This window comes from Cotesia glomerata, linkage group LG7 (genome assembly GCF_020080835.1).
Source record: "Cotesia glomerata isolate CgM1 linkage group LG7, MPM_Cglom_v2.3, whole genome shotgun sequence".
Classification (NCBI taxonomy): Eukaryota; Metazoa; Arthropoda; class Insecta; order Hymenoptera; family Braconidae; genus Cotesia; species Cotesia glomerata.
Genome location: NC_058164.1, coordinates 2,090,555 through 2,108,202, shown reverse-complemented (window position 1 = coordinate 2,108,202; position 17,648 = coordinate 2,090,555). Strand labels below are relative to the sequence as shown.

The following is a 17,648-nucleotide window of genomic DNA, read 5'->3' as shown; positions in this document are numbered from 1 at the left end:
TACTGATATTATTTTCGTATCGTTCAATTTAAAGGGACAAATTGGGTCACTTTATCTTTTTTAGCGGTCACAAAATACCGGCTGATTTTTGCAATTTTGTTGTAAATAAGGACATACATGTCTATTCACACATAAAAAAGTCCTTATAAATCCACGCTGCGTGGATTTATCAGGATTTTTTTACGTGAGAATAAACACATCTTGTAAATAATTACTATATTATTACACTGATAAAAAAATTTAGTACGGAGTACTAAACTAATTTAGTAACAAAATTTGTATTCATTTATTTGGGAGAAACAAATATTTTGTACCCTTTAATACACTGATAGAAGGATTTGTTTATAGTTAAAACTATTTGTTAATATTTAACAAATCATTTATTAGAGAGCACTTTTTAGTATTAAACAAATATTTCTTAGTATTTAAAATGATTTGTTTGTATTTAATAAATCTCCTATTCATTTATTAAATATTAATAAATCTTTTTAAATACTAAGAAATATTTATTAAGGACTAAAAAGTGCTCTCTAATAAATGATTTGTTAAATATTAACAAATATTTTTAACGATAAACAAATCCTTCTATCAGTGTACTATTTGTTACTGTTCAATAAATGATTTCTTTATATGAACAAAGCCTTATTACATGGAAATAAATATTTATTTCCATGCTTTAATTCCAATGTTTATGTGATACAAAACCTATTCACTAACTTAGATTATTTTATTCAGCTCGATTTTGGGAGATTTATTAAACCTTTAAAAACACACATACTCCCAATAAATATCTTCTATTTATGTCTTTTCTCAGTGGTTTAGTTTTAATTTTTCAATATGTCTATTATTGATATGTTAAAAACTTTAATTTTAAATTCTATAAATGTCTCAAACAAAAAAATATAATTTAATGAGATTCTTTTCTTTATAATACCTTATATTTTTAACTAAAATTATTTATTTTAATTATTTAGATTTATTTTAAGTTAAAAAGTTAGGTTACACGCTAAAATTAGTTAAAAAAATTAATTTCTTTGATACCAATAAACGATTTATTGAGTCCCAATAAATAATTTGTTAAATACTACTAAATATTTTTTTGGTGGAACTAAATGGGCTTTAATAAATGATTTCGTACCTATTACTAAATATTTGGTAATGAAAGGTTTGTTACTAAATCGTATTAAATAGAACTAAATCCTTTTATCAGTGTAAAAAAAATTATTCTGATTGAAAAAAAAAGTTTTTCAACTAAGAAAATAATTATGAAAAATTTCTTAGTTTAATTAAATCAATTTTTTTTTTTTTTGGTAAAATGATAATTTTTATCAAAACTATCGATTTAATAATTTTATCACATTACACTTAATTTTTTTTCGTACCTCTATAATAAAAAACTATTCAATGGAAAAAAAAATAAAATCAAAAATACAATAATTTTTCACCACGAGAATATTACTTATGCCTAAAAATTGTACGCAAAATGAACCATTAAAAAATTTGATGGTATTTTAATACAGTATTTATTAAAAAAAAATTAATCTGATAGAAAAAAAAAATTTTTGAATCAAAAAAATAATTATGAAAAATCACTTAGTTTTCATCTTGATTAAAAAAAAATTCTACAAAATAATTTTTTTATGTTTTTTCGGTGAAATGATTATTTTTATTAAAACTATTGATTTGATAATTTTATAATATTACGCTATAATTTTTTTTTGTACCTCTATTATAAAAAACTATTCAATGAAAAAAAAAATAACATCAAAAATTTGTCGCCACGAGAATATTACTTCTATCTAAAAAATGTACACAAAATGAATCATTAAAAAAATTTAATGGTGTTTTAATACTCTAAAATCTTATTCATAACATTATGAATCACAGATGTATTGTGTAATTCTTTGGCTGTAAAAAATTCGACATATAAATCTTAATCTTATAAAAATAAATAAATTCTAACTTCTAACTTATGATTCATTTAAATTTAAATAATTTTATACTCCCGATTTCTTACTTCTGATTTTTTTCTGAAGGCTAACAGATTTCTAAAAATAACAATCCTTAAATCTTTTCAAGCAACATAAAATTTAAACTGTAATAATTCCCACGCCTTACATAAGAAATTACGTACGATAACAAGTAGCTTTTAAGGTTGTAATTATGGCCTGTAACTGTAAGAAAACAATTATTTTTATAAACAGTTTTGAACCCTTGAAGAAATTTCGCCGAAAAAATATTAATATATATTTGAAGTAAAGCGTTAAAAAAATAGCGGCGTTGTGAAATAAAAAATAACGCGATACACGTTGATAATAAAGTTTGTAAAAATCATAATAACATTAACAATAATGATGATAATAAAAAAATGGTAGGTATGTATGATTATAAGTTACCCGTACGCTGATACATTAATCTTTTTTGGGCAAATACAATGTAATGAGGAAAGAAAGTGTTGGACAAAATTTTCCAAGAGTGAAAGGCAGATGTGCTCGAGGGTCATCTTATGGTCATGGTTCTGTTTAAAATCTCAAGATCGAAAGTACCTTTGATCGAATAATTTAATGCATTAAATTTTATATTTTTCGTGTCATAAAATATAATACTTTTATGTAATAAAAGAAGGTTTTAAAATTTTAACAGAAGACAATTTAATTATTTGGTTAGGAGAAAATTTCACACGAGCAATAGAAAATATTTTTAATAAAATGGTAAAATAATCAAGGTGTGATGTGTGAAGAAAAAATATTGTCAGAGAAAAGGTTAATATAATAAAATAAAAATAAAAGGTTCCGAGAGATCGGAGATGAGAACCGGAACTGTTATACGCTGAACTATATCAACAAAGTAAAACGTATTTGTTGTATTGAGTAAAAGTATTAAATCGTATGCGTCATTGAACGCGTAGTGTGTAGACCAGAGTTTACTAGCACTAGTATCGAGAATTACAGTAGTGGTTTTAAAAGAGACACGTGTGTTTATACGTTTATATCTACATATATAGACAGCTGAATACCTTTTATAGAGATGAAAGTTTACTATGATAGGAGACGATCTATCAAATAAAAGGATCTATCCAATGATTTATTACTTATTTTTTGTTATTCGTTATAAAAGGTGTGAAAGCGGCCAAAAGTTTACGTTTTGTTCCTCAACGAATAAATAATTATGGCATGTCTTCAGCGCAAAGGTTATACTTATATTATAATTTACTCTCGCTTCAAAATTTATAGTTTTCATTATCGATTAATTATAAAAAATTACTTATATGCTTACGGATGAAAAAAAAAAAAAATAGAAAAATTACAGATTGAAATAACAATTTTATAAATTTAATTTTAAATATTAGTTTTCACAGTTTCGAATATAATTTTACATTTTTTTTTTTTAATTTAAGATAGTTCCGTCATAAATGCAAAATTTTAAGAAGTTTTGGAAATTTGAAATATGAGTAATAGAATACGCATTAAATGTGCTGTTGAAATTTAAAATCAATTGACCATACCAGAAATGGGATAATTGTAATTAAAAATGACATTTTAGCACAGATAGTATGGGTGGAGAGTGAAACAAACACAAATATTAATGGTTATTGCATTGAAAGGATTTTAAGATTGTTTAAAAAAACTACCTGTTAGAATAATATACTTAAAATAATCCAAAGAAATTTTGAAAATTTTGACCATGTAAAGTAGCGCTCAAAAGTATTTTGACGAATATATTTAATGGTTTAACTGAAAATAAATATGAAACACTATAATCATTTATTTATTTTTTAACAGCTTTTGAATAATCTACAGAATAGTGTCAAAGTGGTCCTTGTTCGTAACAAAAGAGTTTAATTTTTAAAATATTAGGAAAATGGTGGCTCCAAAGTATTATATTTTGACATTGTTGAAAAGAACTAACGCATAATGTTGTCAAAATACTTTTGAGCGCTACCCGTGCAAAAAAAAGTTCTGATTCAAAATGAATTTAAGATTGAAATTTATATTTTGACACTAATATAAATTAGTTTTAAGACCAATCCAGAATATTTAGGATAAATTTTATATATAAAATATTCTTAAGTCTTTATTAAAATTCTGAAGCAGGATCAAAAGTTTTACAGGCGTGCTAATTTCTATACTGAGAAAAAAAAATACTTTTAATCAATTAACAATTTCTTGGTTCAAGAAATTCGCTGACGATCGAATATTCTATTATTATTAATTATTAATTTCTGAAGAGAAGAACATCAATATTTATCTTTGGATAATAGATAAACAAAAGAATAGCTTTATTTAAATTAAGAAAAAATTGTTTCAATCAATTTAACAATTTCTTGAGCTAAGAATATATATTCTTGAAAATTTTCAAGAACATAAATTCTTGTAACAGGAAAATTTTCTTAGTAAAAGTATTTTTTTTTTCAGTGTATCTACAAATCAATTTCAAATTTGGATCGATCTCAAAACTAATTCATATTTGTGTCAAAATATGAATTTCAATCTTAAATTCATTTTGATTCAAAATTTTTTTTGCACGGTTACTGTAGTTTTTTATAAATTGGTAATAAACTGGCCAGTTAAACAAAAATAACCATTAGAAAAAGCAAATAAGAGATAAACTCGTGAGAAAGGCAGCGCTAGCGAGTGAAAAGGAAAGAAATAGCACCAACTATATGTCCCGAGTGAACTATTTTAATTCTTACAGAATTTGTAAAAATTATAATTTGAAACTGTAATTTTTTCCTTTTTTTTTTTCTGTGCTTGTATATAAAAAAATTATTTTATTTTGTTTCAATCAATAGTTGTAATTTAAAATAATCTTTAAATTTTTTTTAGAGTGCATTTATATCAATCAATATTCAAATATATTTAGATAACTTTTATCCTGTCTAAATGTGACCACAAAAAAAGTATCTGGTTGATGCAAAACAATAAATTTTAGTTAGCGTTCATCAGAAGACAGAATTCGTGGAAGTGAATGTAAATTATAAATTACATATATATACTACTCGGCACGTGCACAAACTGACGACATCCTCTCACTTGCATTAAAATAAGCGAAAAAAATAATTCACCGCACGCTAAATGCTAACTTGCATTATTTATTATTTGTTTATTTTCTGTCACTAAAATATTTTCACAATTTTAACGTAAATTTATTATTTTTCTATCTAATTGCGTGACACGTTTTTGAGCAACGACACGCATGCTGTTGAGTAATTGGACCAAGCTTGATGTTTTAAATTTCGTAAAAATTATTTTGATAAAAAGAAAACAAAAAGTAGCTGAGTATAAATAAAAATATTGGGTTAGCCGGTTTTATTTTTATTCATAAAGCACTAATGTTCGGTAGAAGCTGGCTAGTGCTTCTTCTATCTCTTCTGGATGTATGATGTAGGTATATATTATTTATATATTTATATGTATAAAGTGAAGCGCCATTGAGATAATATATATTTTGATTTTTATTAATGCATCACTGGGAGATGTGGATACTTACGGTTTTGCTGTGGCTTGTATTATGATGATGATTACTATGATGGTGATGGTGGGTGTGATGGGTATCAAGCTTCATGTTTGCACATCGGTTGAGTGCGTCAAGCCTCCGATACAAACTCTGAAGTGAGTCTGCTTCAAGAAACGGATGATCCTTGGCCACACCAGACACGTCAATTGGAAATTGGTAATCTGTAATGCAAATAAACACGTAAACACATATAATTTACATTTTTAACTTTGTAACACCAACAATATATCATAAATCATAAACAATAATAATAGCAATACGGAACATTATTTTAAATAAATTATTTTAAACTTTCTTTATTTCTTTTCTGTACTGAGATACATTTTTGACATATGTCATTTTTGAATGTTCGAAAAATTCTCGAGTCTAAATATTTCGCTTACAATATTAAAATTGGTAATTTCCGCCATGAAAAAAAAAATATAAAAAAATCTATGTCAAAATACATAAAAAATATATTTTAAATATAATAAAAATCTATAAAATGTATAGTAAATATATTTTTAATAGCTAATTTTTGGCCGATTTTTATATATATTTTATATATTTCAAATATATTTTAGATATATTCAAAATATATTTTTTTTATATTTTTTATGTATTTTAAGATATATTTTGAATATATCTAGAATATATTTAAAATATATATGAAAATCGGCCAAAAGTTAGTTATTAAAAATATATTTACTATACATATTTTTTATGGATTTTTAATATATTTAAAATAGATTTTTTATATATTTTGACACATATTTTTCTTATATTTTTTTTTTTCATGGGGGTTAACAGATTAGTGATCAATAAATACATTAATTAAAAAATTAATTTCATTCAAGATCAAAAATTATAAATCAAGAAAATCATCTTTGTAAATTTAATCAACTTGAATTACAAAAAATTCTTGGATCAAATAAAATTTAATTAAACAATGAGCAATTTCTTAGTTTAAAAACTCTTGGTAAGAAAATTGAAATAATTCAAATTCAAAAGTAATTAAAAAAGATTGAATTTATTTAAAAATTATTTGCAAAAATTTAGGACTTGAAAAAAATTAACTTGATTCAAAAGAAAAATTTTCGAACTAAAAAAATAATTTTAAAAAGCTTCATTTTGATTTAAGTGAAAAAAAAAATTTGAACTGATAAATATTGCATGGTGTTATTAAATTTTACTTTGTTCAAGAATAATTCTTCTTAATTTAAAATAATCTAATTTTTAAAAATAATTTTCTTAGTTTAAAAATTTTTCTCTTGAATCGTTTATTATTATTTTTTTTTCTTTTCAGTGAATCTGTAAAAAAATACTAAATTTTAGGTTGAAATCTTTTTAATACTAAAAAATAATATTAATTGAGATAAAAAACCTTGCTGTAAGTGTTCCAAGAGTTCTTAGAATTTAATTACAAAAAAAAAAAATTTTTTTTTAGCAAAAGTTTAGTTTTAAAAGTTAATAATAACTACAATTGACGTCAGAACAGATGTGATTTTAAAAAGTAGTTTCTAATGGAATATAGTGTTGTTAAAATTACTTAATATCTAAAAACTTTTCCCACTTTATGTAATTATACATAGAAAAAAAAATGAACGCTCAATAATATTGTTAGCGTTCATGATAAATGATAATAATACTAGATTTTAACAATAGAGATCTAAAATAGGTTTGTGTATCTCAAAAGCTGACGATAATCAGGTCTGTGACCTCTTCGGGGGTGTTATCTCTTATTGTTAGCTAACACTATCCGCTGCTTCAAGATCCTCTGACGTCACAAGTCCCAGTGAGCGCCGTGAAAGGAATTTTATGACACGACTCAAGAGAGTTCCTTTGAAAAATTTGAAAAGAAAGAAAATATCTTATACAAATATTGAATTTGAATTTCAGAAATACAATATTTTAGTTTTCTTACGACAAATACAAAAAATACTTTTTAAGTTAAAAAAATTTCTACTTTTAAATTACAAAAATTAGTTAAAACCCATTAAATTAAGATTTCTAAATAGTAAGATCACGAAATCGTGGTTTGCGCTATCTTCTCTCGATCAGTGACATAAAATCATAAGTTAATAATATTTTTCAGGGACTATTAAATATTTTTTATACTTTTTATCCATAATTTATTAATTCTATTTGTGTAATATGTGAAAACATTATTTTCATAATAAAAAAGTCTTTTAAAATTCTAATACCGGAAAAAATGAAGTATTACTTAATCCTACGCGTTGTACGTCATAAAAATTATCTAATTCTAAAATAACAAAGCCATATTAGCATCCGGTATATGCGGAGAGAAATTTATAGGAACCTTGCCAAAAATTATAGGAATGGTTCCTATAACAAAATGATCATTATAGGTATCAATCCTATGCTTATTATGGGAACCATACCCATAGTTTATTGGAAACGTTCCTATACAATGATGGAATAGCTTCAATATATTATGGGAATGGTTCCTACAATATTATAGGAATAGTTCCTATACTATTAAAGGAATGGCTCCTATAATATTATAGGAATGGTTAGTATAATATTATGGGAATGACGCACATAATAATAGAAAAATGTTTATTTTCATAATAATGAAGCAATCACTTCAAAAATATAAGGTAATTATTATATGTTTTTTTGCTAATAAACTTTTTTTTGTAAATAAAAATTGATCTTTCACTAAAGTGAAAAAATTTTTTTTTGTATAATTTTTATTCACGTGTGTACTTAATCTGAAATTGTTTATTCCAACTCAGTTATTATTGTGTTAGATAATATTAATAATAATGATAAATATTATTTCGATAACTTTTTTATTAATTTACATATTATAAAAAAAGAATCATTTAATCAAAAAAAAAAAAATATATTTAGTTAAAAATAATTAATTATATACCACAGTTGTGTGAAAAAAAATTACTTCAATATTATAGGCATCATCACTATAATATTATGGGAATGGTTTCCATAATATTATAGGAATCATTCCGATAATACAGTTATAATTATAGGTATCGTTCCTATAATTATAGGAACCATTCCCATAATTATAGTAACATTTTCCAAAAATTATGGGTACAATTCTCATAATCTAAGTAATCGCTTCTAAAATGGTACACGGAAAAAAAAATTTGCTTGAATAAAGTGAAGAATTCATCAACCAAGAAAATAATTTTGGAAAGTTTCATTTTCTTGAATCAAGACGAAAAATTCTTGAATCAAGTAAAATTTACTTAAATCAGGAAAAATTTCTTAGTTTAAAAATTTTTCTACTCAAATCAAGAAGATAAAGTTCTTCAAAATTATTTACTTGATTCAAGTAATTTTTTTTTCTGTGTATAGGAAATCATTTCATTAAAATTATAGGAACGATTTCCACATTTTTCTCTCCGTGTACGCGTTGTACGTCATAAAAATGATCTAATTCTAAAATAACAAAGCAATATTAGTATCCAGTAATTTTTTATTTAAACAAAAACATAATTTAAATTTCATTGTTAAAAATTTGTTTGTTTTTTTATTTCAAACAAAAACAGAGAGTTAATTTATAGATCAAGATAAATTAAACAAAGATAATAAAAAATAATGAATAATAATGAGCGTATCAGAATTAGAATTAGAATAACAGTGAATATTGAATTATTATCAATAAAGCGATATCTAAACAATGATAAGTATGACTAATCAATTAACATTATGCAGTGGACTACCGGGAATAAAATTTCTACACAGTTGATGTTTTCGAAAGATAAACTATCCGAATTGAATACAAGTCCTCTGCTCATGTCTACTCCATTTAAAGTGACCCCGACTTGGGACAAATCTGAAGGCCACATCAGCTGGTCATTTTGCACGACTCATGATGCGAAGCATCAGAGAGTGCTTTACGATCGAAAAATTTTTTTCGCCTCATTTTAGCAACTATTTTTAGTATTATAGTCTTGTTAGTTCATGGAATCAAGATATTTTGCATACTATTGTCGAGATAATTTAATGGAGATTAATTCCATACTTTCTAAAAATTGATTTACTACAATAGAAACGGAAAAAAACATCAAAATAGGTCAAAAAATTTTCCTGTCCGTCATGTATGAAACCCCGGAAACACTGTAACTTGTGAAAAAATCAATTATTTGAGTTAAATTTTTTTTTTTAAATTCTAATCGACGATTGTAGATCACTGAATGCAAATGGTTAATTAATTCAGTGTCGTTTAATTACAATCAATAAAAAACGAAAACTACAAGACTGTATATCTATATATATCCATGTAAAATTAACATGGATGGTGATATATCTATATCTATAGATATTATGTACATTTTATTCCACCAGGGGCGCTTGTGCAGTACCTTCCTACTACAGCTGTTTTTTCGTCAATTAATTTTGAACGACTTAAGTTTTTTTTTTTTTTTTTTATATTTCATAATTAAATGAGCATTATGAGTTGTGCACTTTTGGATTTTCCAAACTTTTTAACTTTATTTTTAACACTGTCGTATACATTTTTTGATAGATCGCTGGATAAATCGTCGTCAGTACTATACGGCTGAATGGTAATGCTCACTGCAAGTTGGTGTGGCCAATGCTTTTTGTTTATTTATTTATACTTATTTATACACCATACACATTATCGTTATATGTACGCTGTACACTGTTCAGGTAATGTATATGAGAAGGATTTGGATCAATAACGGTTCGTACTCGGCAGTAGCCACTAATCCATAAATCCTGACTGAGAGTGAGAAAGAAGCCAAGCTGTCTCGATTAATCAGATCCAACTCTAGCTCCATACAAATACTCTCAGCTGTTATCACTATTGTCTTTCATGAATGATACCGATCCGCACCGCGTCAAGTTACTAACTGGGTCAATTAGTAGCTATTCAGATTATACCGTTTGTTATTTTTCATAGGTGTGCATTCAATCAGGAATTATTTATCGGCAGCGTGATATAATTTACATATCTCTACGAAAAGAATCTGTTGAGTAATTTCAATCTATTGTGTGAATTTTTATAGTTAAGAGGTTTGAGCAAAAGACTGAAAAATTACAATTTTGAAATAAAATTATCAGAAAGTTTAAAAAAATATCATCCTGTATAGAAACAAAAATTCTGATTAAAAATGAATTTAAAATTGAAATTCATATTTTGACACAACTATGAATTAGTTTTGAGATCAATCAAAATTTGAAACTGATTTGTAAATAGAAATTAGCACGTCTATAGAACTTTCAATCCTGCTTCATAGTTTTAATAAAGACTTAAAAATTTTTAGGATTAATTTTATATATAAAATATTCTTAAGTCTTTATTAAAATTCTGAAACAGATCGAAAGTTTTACAGACGTGCTAATTTCTATCTATAAATTAATTTTAAATTTGGATTAATCTCAAAACTAATTCATATTTGTGTCAAAATATAAATTTCAATCTTAAATTCATTTTGAATCAGAATTTTTTTTGCACGGGATTTTTTTTTTTTAAATTAATTATTATTTAGAGTCGGTTTTAACTGCTTCCATATCGCCGACTTTAACTATTGGGAATGGTACGTTGGGATCTTTTTAGAATGTGAAAATCTGAAATATCATTTTAAAATTCACACACAAAAAAATTTACTCGAATAAAAAAAAATTAAATAATTCAACAACCAAAAAAATGATGACATAACTAACTCGTAACGACGGTGTTACGCGCAGCCATCATCACTGAAACAAACACAAATACAAATACAAATTTACTGTCCAACAGTTTTAAATATACACACAAACATCTCAAATGTTTCGCGTATGTATGAACCGCAAAGTGGACAAATTAGTCACGCACACAAAATATGTAGTCATGACTTTCTTCGAGTGTAATTACACCTACGTCGATCGTATAAGGTATGCATTGGTATCGTTTGACAACCGGATGACTTCATTTCAAATATTACTGAGTTGACTCGTTATACCGTTCAATCTAATTGCTTGATGTGTTTTTCTTTATTTTTATTAAATATTTATATGAGTACGTGTGTGGCCGAAACGTACTCAGCTGAGGGCGAGTTATAAATTCATGCGTTTAGTATTATACTATAATACTCTGTTGCATGGACAAATATACACGCATTAATGTATTCAGCTCATAGTTCAGCCGTTTCTTTATACATTACTCATATAATAATAATACACACATACATAGCACATGTATGCATATGTCAAGCTTACATCTACAAGCTCACCGATTTAACGAGTTCTCTCGATCCAGGATGTGATCGGTGGACTAAAATGGCAAGCTGTTGTGTTGTGATCGGTATGAAACTACGCGAATTATGATTGTCAGGTTAAATTAGTGCTCTCTTACTCAAAACCATCCTTATCTACCTCTTTTACAAGTCTATTTTTCATTATTTACATCTTACATCTTTCATTTTTTATTTAGCAAAAAAATTATTGTTTTTAAATAATAATAATATGGTTATTAAAAAATAATCAAGCTGAAATTATTAGAAATTTAATAATGATTCAAGATTTTTCATAACTAATAAATTAAAAAATTTATTCAAAAAATTCAATTTTCCAAAATTAAAAAAATCAAAAATGCAATTTAAATATATATTTTTACAATGAAAATGTATGTGTTAAAAAAAACTAAAAAATAATCAGATTTTGAATAATAAAATTCTAATCTTAAAGTTTAATTGATAATATTTGTTGTTTAAACACTAAAATTTCAACTTTATCAGCTCAAAATTACACAGTAAAAAATTTTGCGTCATAGCGTCAAAAAATTTTGTTCAAAATTTTTTGTTAAATATTCAACACTTTTATGTGTAAATTTAACATTTATTGTGTTAAATTAACACAGAAAAGTGTTAAATTAACACAAAAAGGGTTAAATATTTAATATAAAAAGTTTTAACACAAAATTTTTTGATGTATTGACGCAAAATTTTTTACTGTGTACTATTTGAGATATTAAAAAAAATTGACAATAATTTTTTTTGGTCTAAAGATTCTACTGCTTAATTTTTAATTAAAAAATAGCGTATACAGTAAAAAATTTTGTGTCATTTCGTCAAAAAATTCTGTGTTAAATATTTAACATTTTTATGTGTAAATTTAACATTTATTGTGTTAAATTAACACAAAAAAGTGTTAAATTGACACAAAAAAGTGTTAATTTAACACAAAAAATTGTTAAATATTTAACATAAAAATTTTTAACACAAAATTTTTTACTATGTAAGTTAAAAAAGTATTGAAATACTAGCCTTTCATATTGAATAAATTTATAACAACGTTGTATCAATATTACACATTTCGTAGCTTCTGTTCCAGGTGTAACACATGTCCATTGACCGTATGTGCGAACAGATTGTTGGACTGATGGCTGAATACAGTATTATACTATATTTCTTATTATTATTATTATGATAGGTTATGCACCGGCGAGCCCGGAAGTTTATCAGCGGAAATGCTCTCTCAATTATCTTCGAAGCATCCAGCATAAATATGAGCATGTAAATGTAAATGTGTGAGTACGTAATATGTAATACATATAGATGTCTACTTTCCGTTGGACGAGATGTGATGCGAAGATGGTATGTTGACTTGTCACACCTATGTACGGTAACGCGAGGTCCTTGACACAGCAATTTATATTTATATTTTTTATTTTTTAAATTATCACTCACAAATTACTCGGCTTGTACTGACACATTTGTTAGCTTGCACTGTGACACATTGTTGAGTTTATTCAAATAGTCTGAGCAATTTCGTTGTTTGTAAATAAATTACCAAGAAAATTTTTTGGTCCGATTAATCTTCGAGTTAAAAAAACGCAGCCGCGTTTAACGAAAGCTCGTTTAATAAACCGTTGGTGTTACTTAAAAATGAGTTAATTATCGTGTGTTTTAAAGATTGTAAGTAGTAATAAGTAGTGGTCGGCGTGGGTCGACGTTAAACTAGCGGTCTTGAAGCGTGAGCAGGCATATACAAGAGAACGAGGTTTTTAAGTGGGGATTTATTGAGTAAGTGGGGAAGTTGTCGCGGTTAAATCCTCGTGGAGGGGGGCAATACCCGCGGTGTAGTTGTGAGTAAGAGATAACACGTGTGTACTTATGTTAAGTCCGTTTGGGAGCAAGAGAGACAACTAATGGGTGCATGCCCTGCGTTTTCTGCATTATCTCTTTCTTCTTCTTCTTTTTCAGCGTTTACTCCTTATTCTTCTTCTACACTTCTTAGCTTGTATTAGTCTTTACTTAACTTGCATCGCAAGATGCCCCGAGGACCCAGAAAACGCAACCAGGAACAATGATTTTTTTTTTTCATTATTATATATGTATGTATATAAAATAACGATATATATATAGTTAAATTTTACAACATTTTGAATTTAAAAAAACTCGATGAGGTAATTTCGTCCGTATTTTAAAATTTATTATGATTACCAAGTCACGTAGGCACTTTTATATTTTTAAAATCAATTTATTTCACGGTATGGAATCTATTTGCTTTTTTACATCATCAATTTAATAAAACTCCCTCTTGATCGTTTTTATTTTTTTTTTTTTATTCACCGATTTAAAACTTTTCCCCGGAATTTTAATGTCACGGTCTTAAATTTTTCGCGGAATAAAGCTTTCAGATTGTGTAATAATATAAAGAGAGTACTTTTTAAAAAGTTGTAAAAAAAAGGAGTACAATCAAATTGAGTTCAACTATAGGTGTGTTTTGTATTACGACATGATGATGATGATGCTGATTGTTCTCTCTTTCTCTCTGTCTTTCTTTTGGCTCATCGTCAACAGCACATCCACTAAACAATATCTTTTTTTGGGTTCTTTTATAAATAATCATACGTGAAAAACATTCGTGTGCTACTTTGTTACTCTATATTTAAAGCTTTTGGATTAATATTTAAATTACGATTTGATTTTTAGGACACGTTTCACTTTTTTTCCTTCATCATCATCATCCCAATTGTCATCATTATTCTATAATCACGCCTACAATTTCTAACAATAGAGAAAACCGGGACAAAAAGTTCTCACGTACTCCCAAAATTTATTTAAAAAATTCCTAATTTATTTTTTTAATAAAAAAAAAATTTGTGTAGTAAGTGTCCAAAATAAAGTGAAGCGTAAAAAAATGATTAATGACAGAAAAATAATCATTAATTTTTTTAAATTGAAACAAATAACGCTCTGACGTACTATACTGCGTGCTCCCTTATATGTAATTTTGCGTGATTAGAAAGTGATGGTCATTGACAATTTGGTAAGTTGCCCAGTTGTAATAATTTACTAGTGTTATTTGAAGAAACCGTAGCTATTATTAAAGTGTATTAGATAAGAATAGCCTGCCAGTTATTATTACTTTGTTTTCGTTTTATCGTAAGATGCTCTCGTAAGCTAAAAGACCAACGCGTAGTTTCTAAAATCCATATACTACACTTTTCTCTGCCGAAACTTTTCTCGGTCCGAAATACATAAAACAACTTCTTACATCTCACACTTAACATATTAATATTTTTAAAGTTTAAATATTATTTTAGTTAAAAAAATATACCGAGTTTTTTATAACCATTAATATTACTTCCGTGAGTGTTATTATATCATACGTTTTTTTTTATAAATTTTACCTACGCGAATACGAGTATGAAAAGAATGTTCTCTCTTTAGAAATAAGCTATGAATACTGAAAACTACTTTCCAAAATAATATTAACCTTATTCGCTTATTTTCATACTTATAAGACTCTATATTCGCAGAAGTTGACATTTCTAGTTTTAGTTTCAGTGCATGATATTCTCCTTTTACTGAAGTCCTCCTCTGTTATTTATTTTTTATATTTTTTAGTTAATTTTGTTTCAAATATAATTTAAAACCAAAGGCTGAGAAGTATAGTATAAATTTGTTGACATTTAACCAAGATCTTGTTTGTTTGACTTTTATTCGCCGTACTTTTATTTCAAAGTCAAAAATTATAAAACCTTCCCATCTGCTTTAGGCGATACTCTACGTTTCTTTTTAAATATTGGGAAGCGAGCGGAAAATCTCGAGATTTTAACTTACGTATGAGCGTAAGTTACTTATAGAAGAGTATCTTTGGTCAGTGCACTGATAGAAGGATTTAGTTCTATTTAATAAGATTTAGTAACAGATACTAAATGAAATAGTAACAAACCTTTTATTACCAAATATTTAATAATAGGTATTAAATCATTTATTAAAGCCCATTTAGTTCCACCAAATAAATATTTAGTAGTATTTAACAAATTATTTATCGGGACTCAATAAATCGTTTATTGGTATCAAAGAAATTAATTTTTTAACTAATTTCAGCGTGTGACCTAACTTTTTAACTTAAAATAAATAAAAATAAATAATTTTAAGGGATTATATCCACTTGTAAGTCCGAAAAAACGTGTTTTTTGTGAATTTTTTGTGAAGAGGCTTTTTATTAAATAAATACATAGAATAAATGTACATATAGCGAATTTAGTTTATTTTAAGAATTTGCGATGTATTTACAAAAATATTGGGTTCCGTTGTTCCTGTAGTAGATCTCCTATAAGACCTCCACAAAAAGGTGTCTAGCGGTGAGGAAGATATCTCTGATCCAAATTATCAGAAATAAAAAAAAACAAAAGATTTATTTTTAGGATACATGAATACAGAAAATGATCGATGGAATAGTCAAAATTTTGATTTTTGACAAAATGGCGGCTTCCCGAAGAAAAAAATCGTTTTTTTCAAGAAAATTTACAGTTTAAAGTGGCTTAAAAATTTAAATTATTACCAGAAATCTTATTCCTTCGATCATTACCTGATACAAGTATCTAAGAAGATCGTGTGAAAATTTCAAGCCGATCGGTCCAACTGTTTCGGAAAAATTTTCCTCACCGACTTTGAAAACATCGTTTCGAGAAAAACGCGTTTGAAATTTTGGGAACGATTTAAACTAAGTTAAAAAATCTTTACAAATACGCTAATTTCTCCGAAATTATTTGCCGGATCAATGTGAAATTTTCGGACGATATTCTCAAATATACGTACATTCAAAATATGCAGAAAAAAATTCGATTTTTTAAAAATTACAAGTAGATATAATCCCTTAAGTAAAAATATAAGGTATTATAAAGAAAAGAATCTCATTAAATTATATTTTTTTGTTTGCGACATTTATAAAATTTAAAATTAAACAAGTTTTTAACATTTCAATAATAGACAAATTAAAAAATGTAAACTAAACACTGAGAAAAGACATAAATAGAAGACATTTATTGGGAGTATGTGTGTTTTTAAAGGTTTAATAAATCTCCCAAAATCGAGCTGAATAAAATAATCTTAGTGAATAGGTTATGCATCAGATAAACATTGAAATGAAAACATAGCCATCTACTGACAATACTTGCCAAAGAAATACTTAGTACCTGTTACTAAATATTATTTGGTGGAATTAAACATTTATTTCCATGTAATAAGGCTTTGTTCATATAAAGAAATCATTTATTAAACTGTAACAAATAATATTGATGGGTACAAAATATTTGTTTCTCCCAAATAAATGAATAAAAATTTTGTTACTAAATCAGTTTAGTACTTCGTACTAAATCCTTCTATCAGTGTATATAGCAAATGAAAAAAAAAATTTCAGTACTTATTGGCAAGTGTGTCTTTAAGTTATTAATAAACGTAAAAGTTAAAAAATTGTTTGACGTGATTGGAAGTAATCCGCGTTGTTAAAATTATAACAAGGTAAGTGAGCTTAGAATAAAAATAGCGACAATAAGAAAACGAGAATCGGATCGTCATTGACCTGATTACCTATGTCAGTGGCTTTTTAAGCCCGTTATCGCAACTTTTTCAATGCCGTTTCGATATTCCTACTCACGAACCACAAAATAGTTGGTGGTTAGACGGGAGCTTTTACGTCAGACACAACTTAATAATTTAAGTGGTTTGCACGCAAAACTTGGTGCCGAGGTCGAGTATTACAAAAAAATTTATTAACTAAAATGAAAATGAGCTAATTCAAAATTTTGGCGAGATATTAATACTCATATACAGCTCCAACTATCTCATTTAAACTCTACTTTATGCTGATCTACTTGGGAGCTCAATAGATGTATAAATGCGTGGATAAAACGTATATAC

At 26.3% G+C, this 17,648-nt stretch overlaps 1 protein-coding gene across 4 annotated transcripts in view; it reads right to left on the bottom strand.

The window, feature by feature from the left end:
- LOC123268478 (rho GTPase-activating protein 7) overlaps positions 1 to 17,648 on the bottom strand; it is a 141,362-nt gene that overhangs the window by 16,529 nt on the left and 107,185 nt on the right. For all 4 annotated transcript variants that reach the window (XM_044733565.1, XM_044733564.1, XM_044733562.1 and 1 more), the window contains one exon: positions 5,491 to 5,678. In XM_044733565.1, coding sequence (XP_044589500.1) covers positions 5,491 to 5,678 — 188 coding nt within the window. The remainder of the gene's footprint in view (positions 1 to 5,490; positions 5,679 to 17,648) is intronic.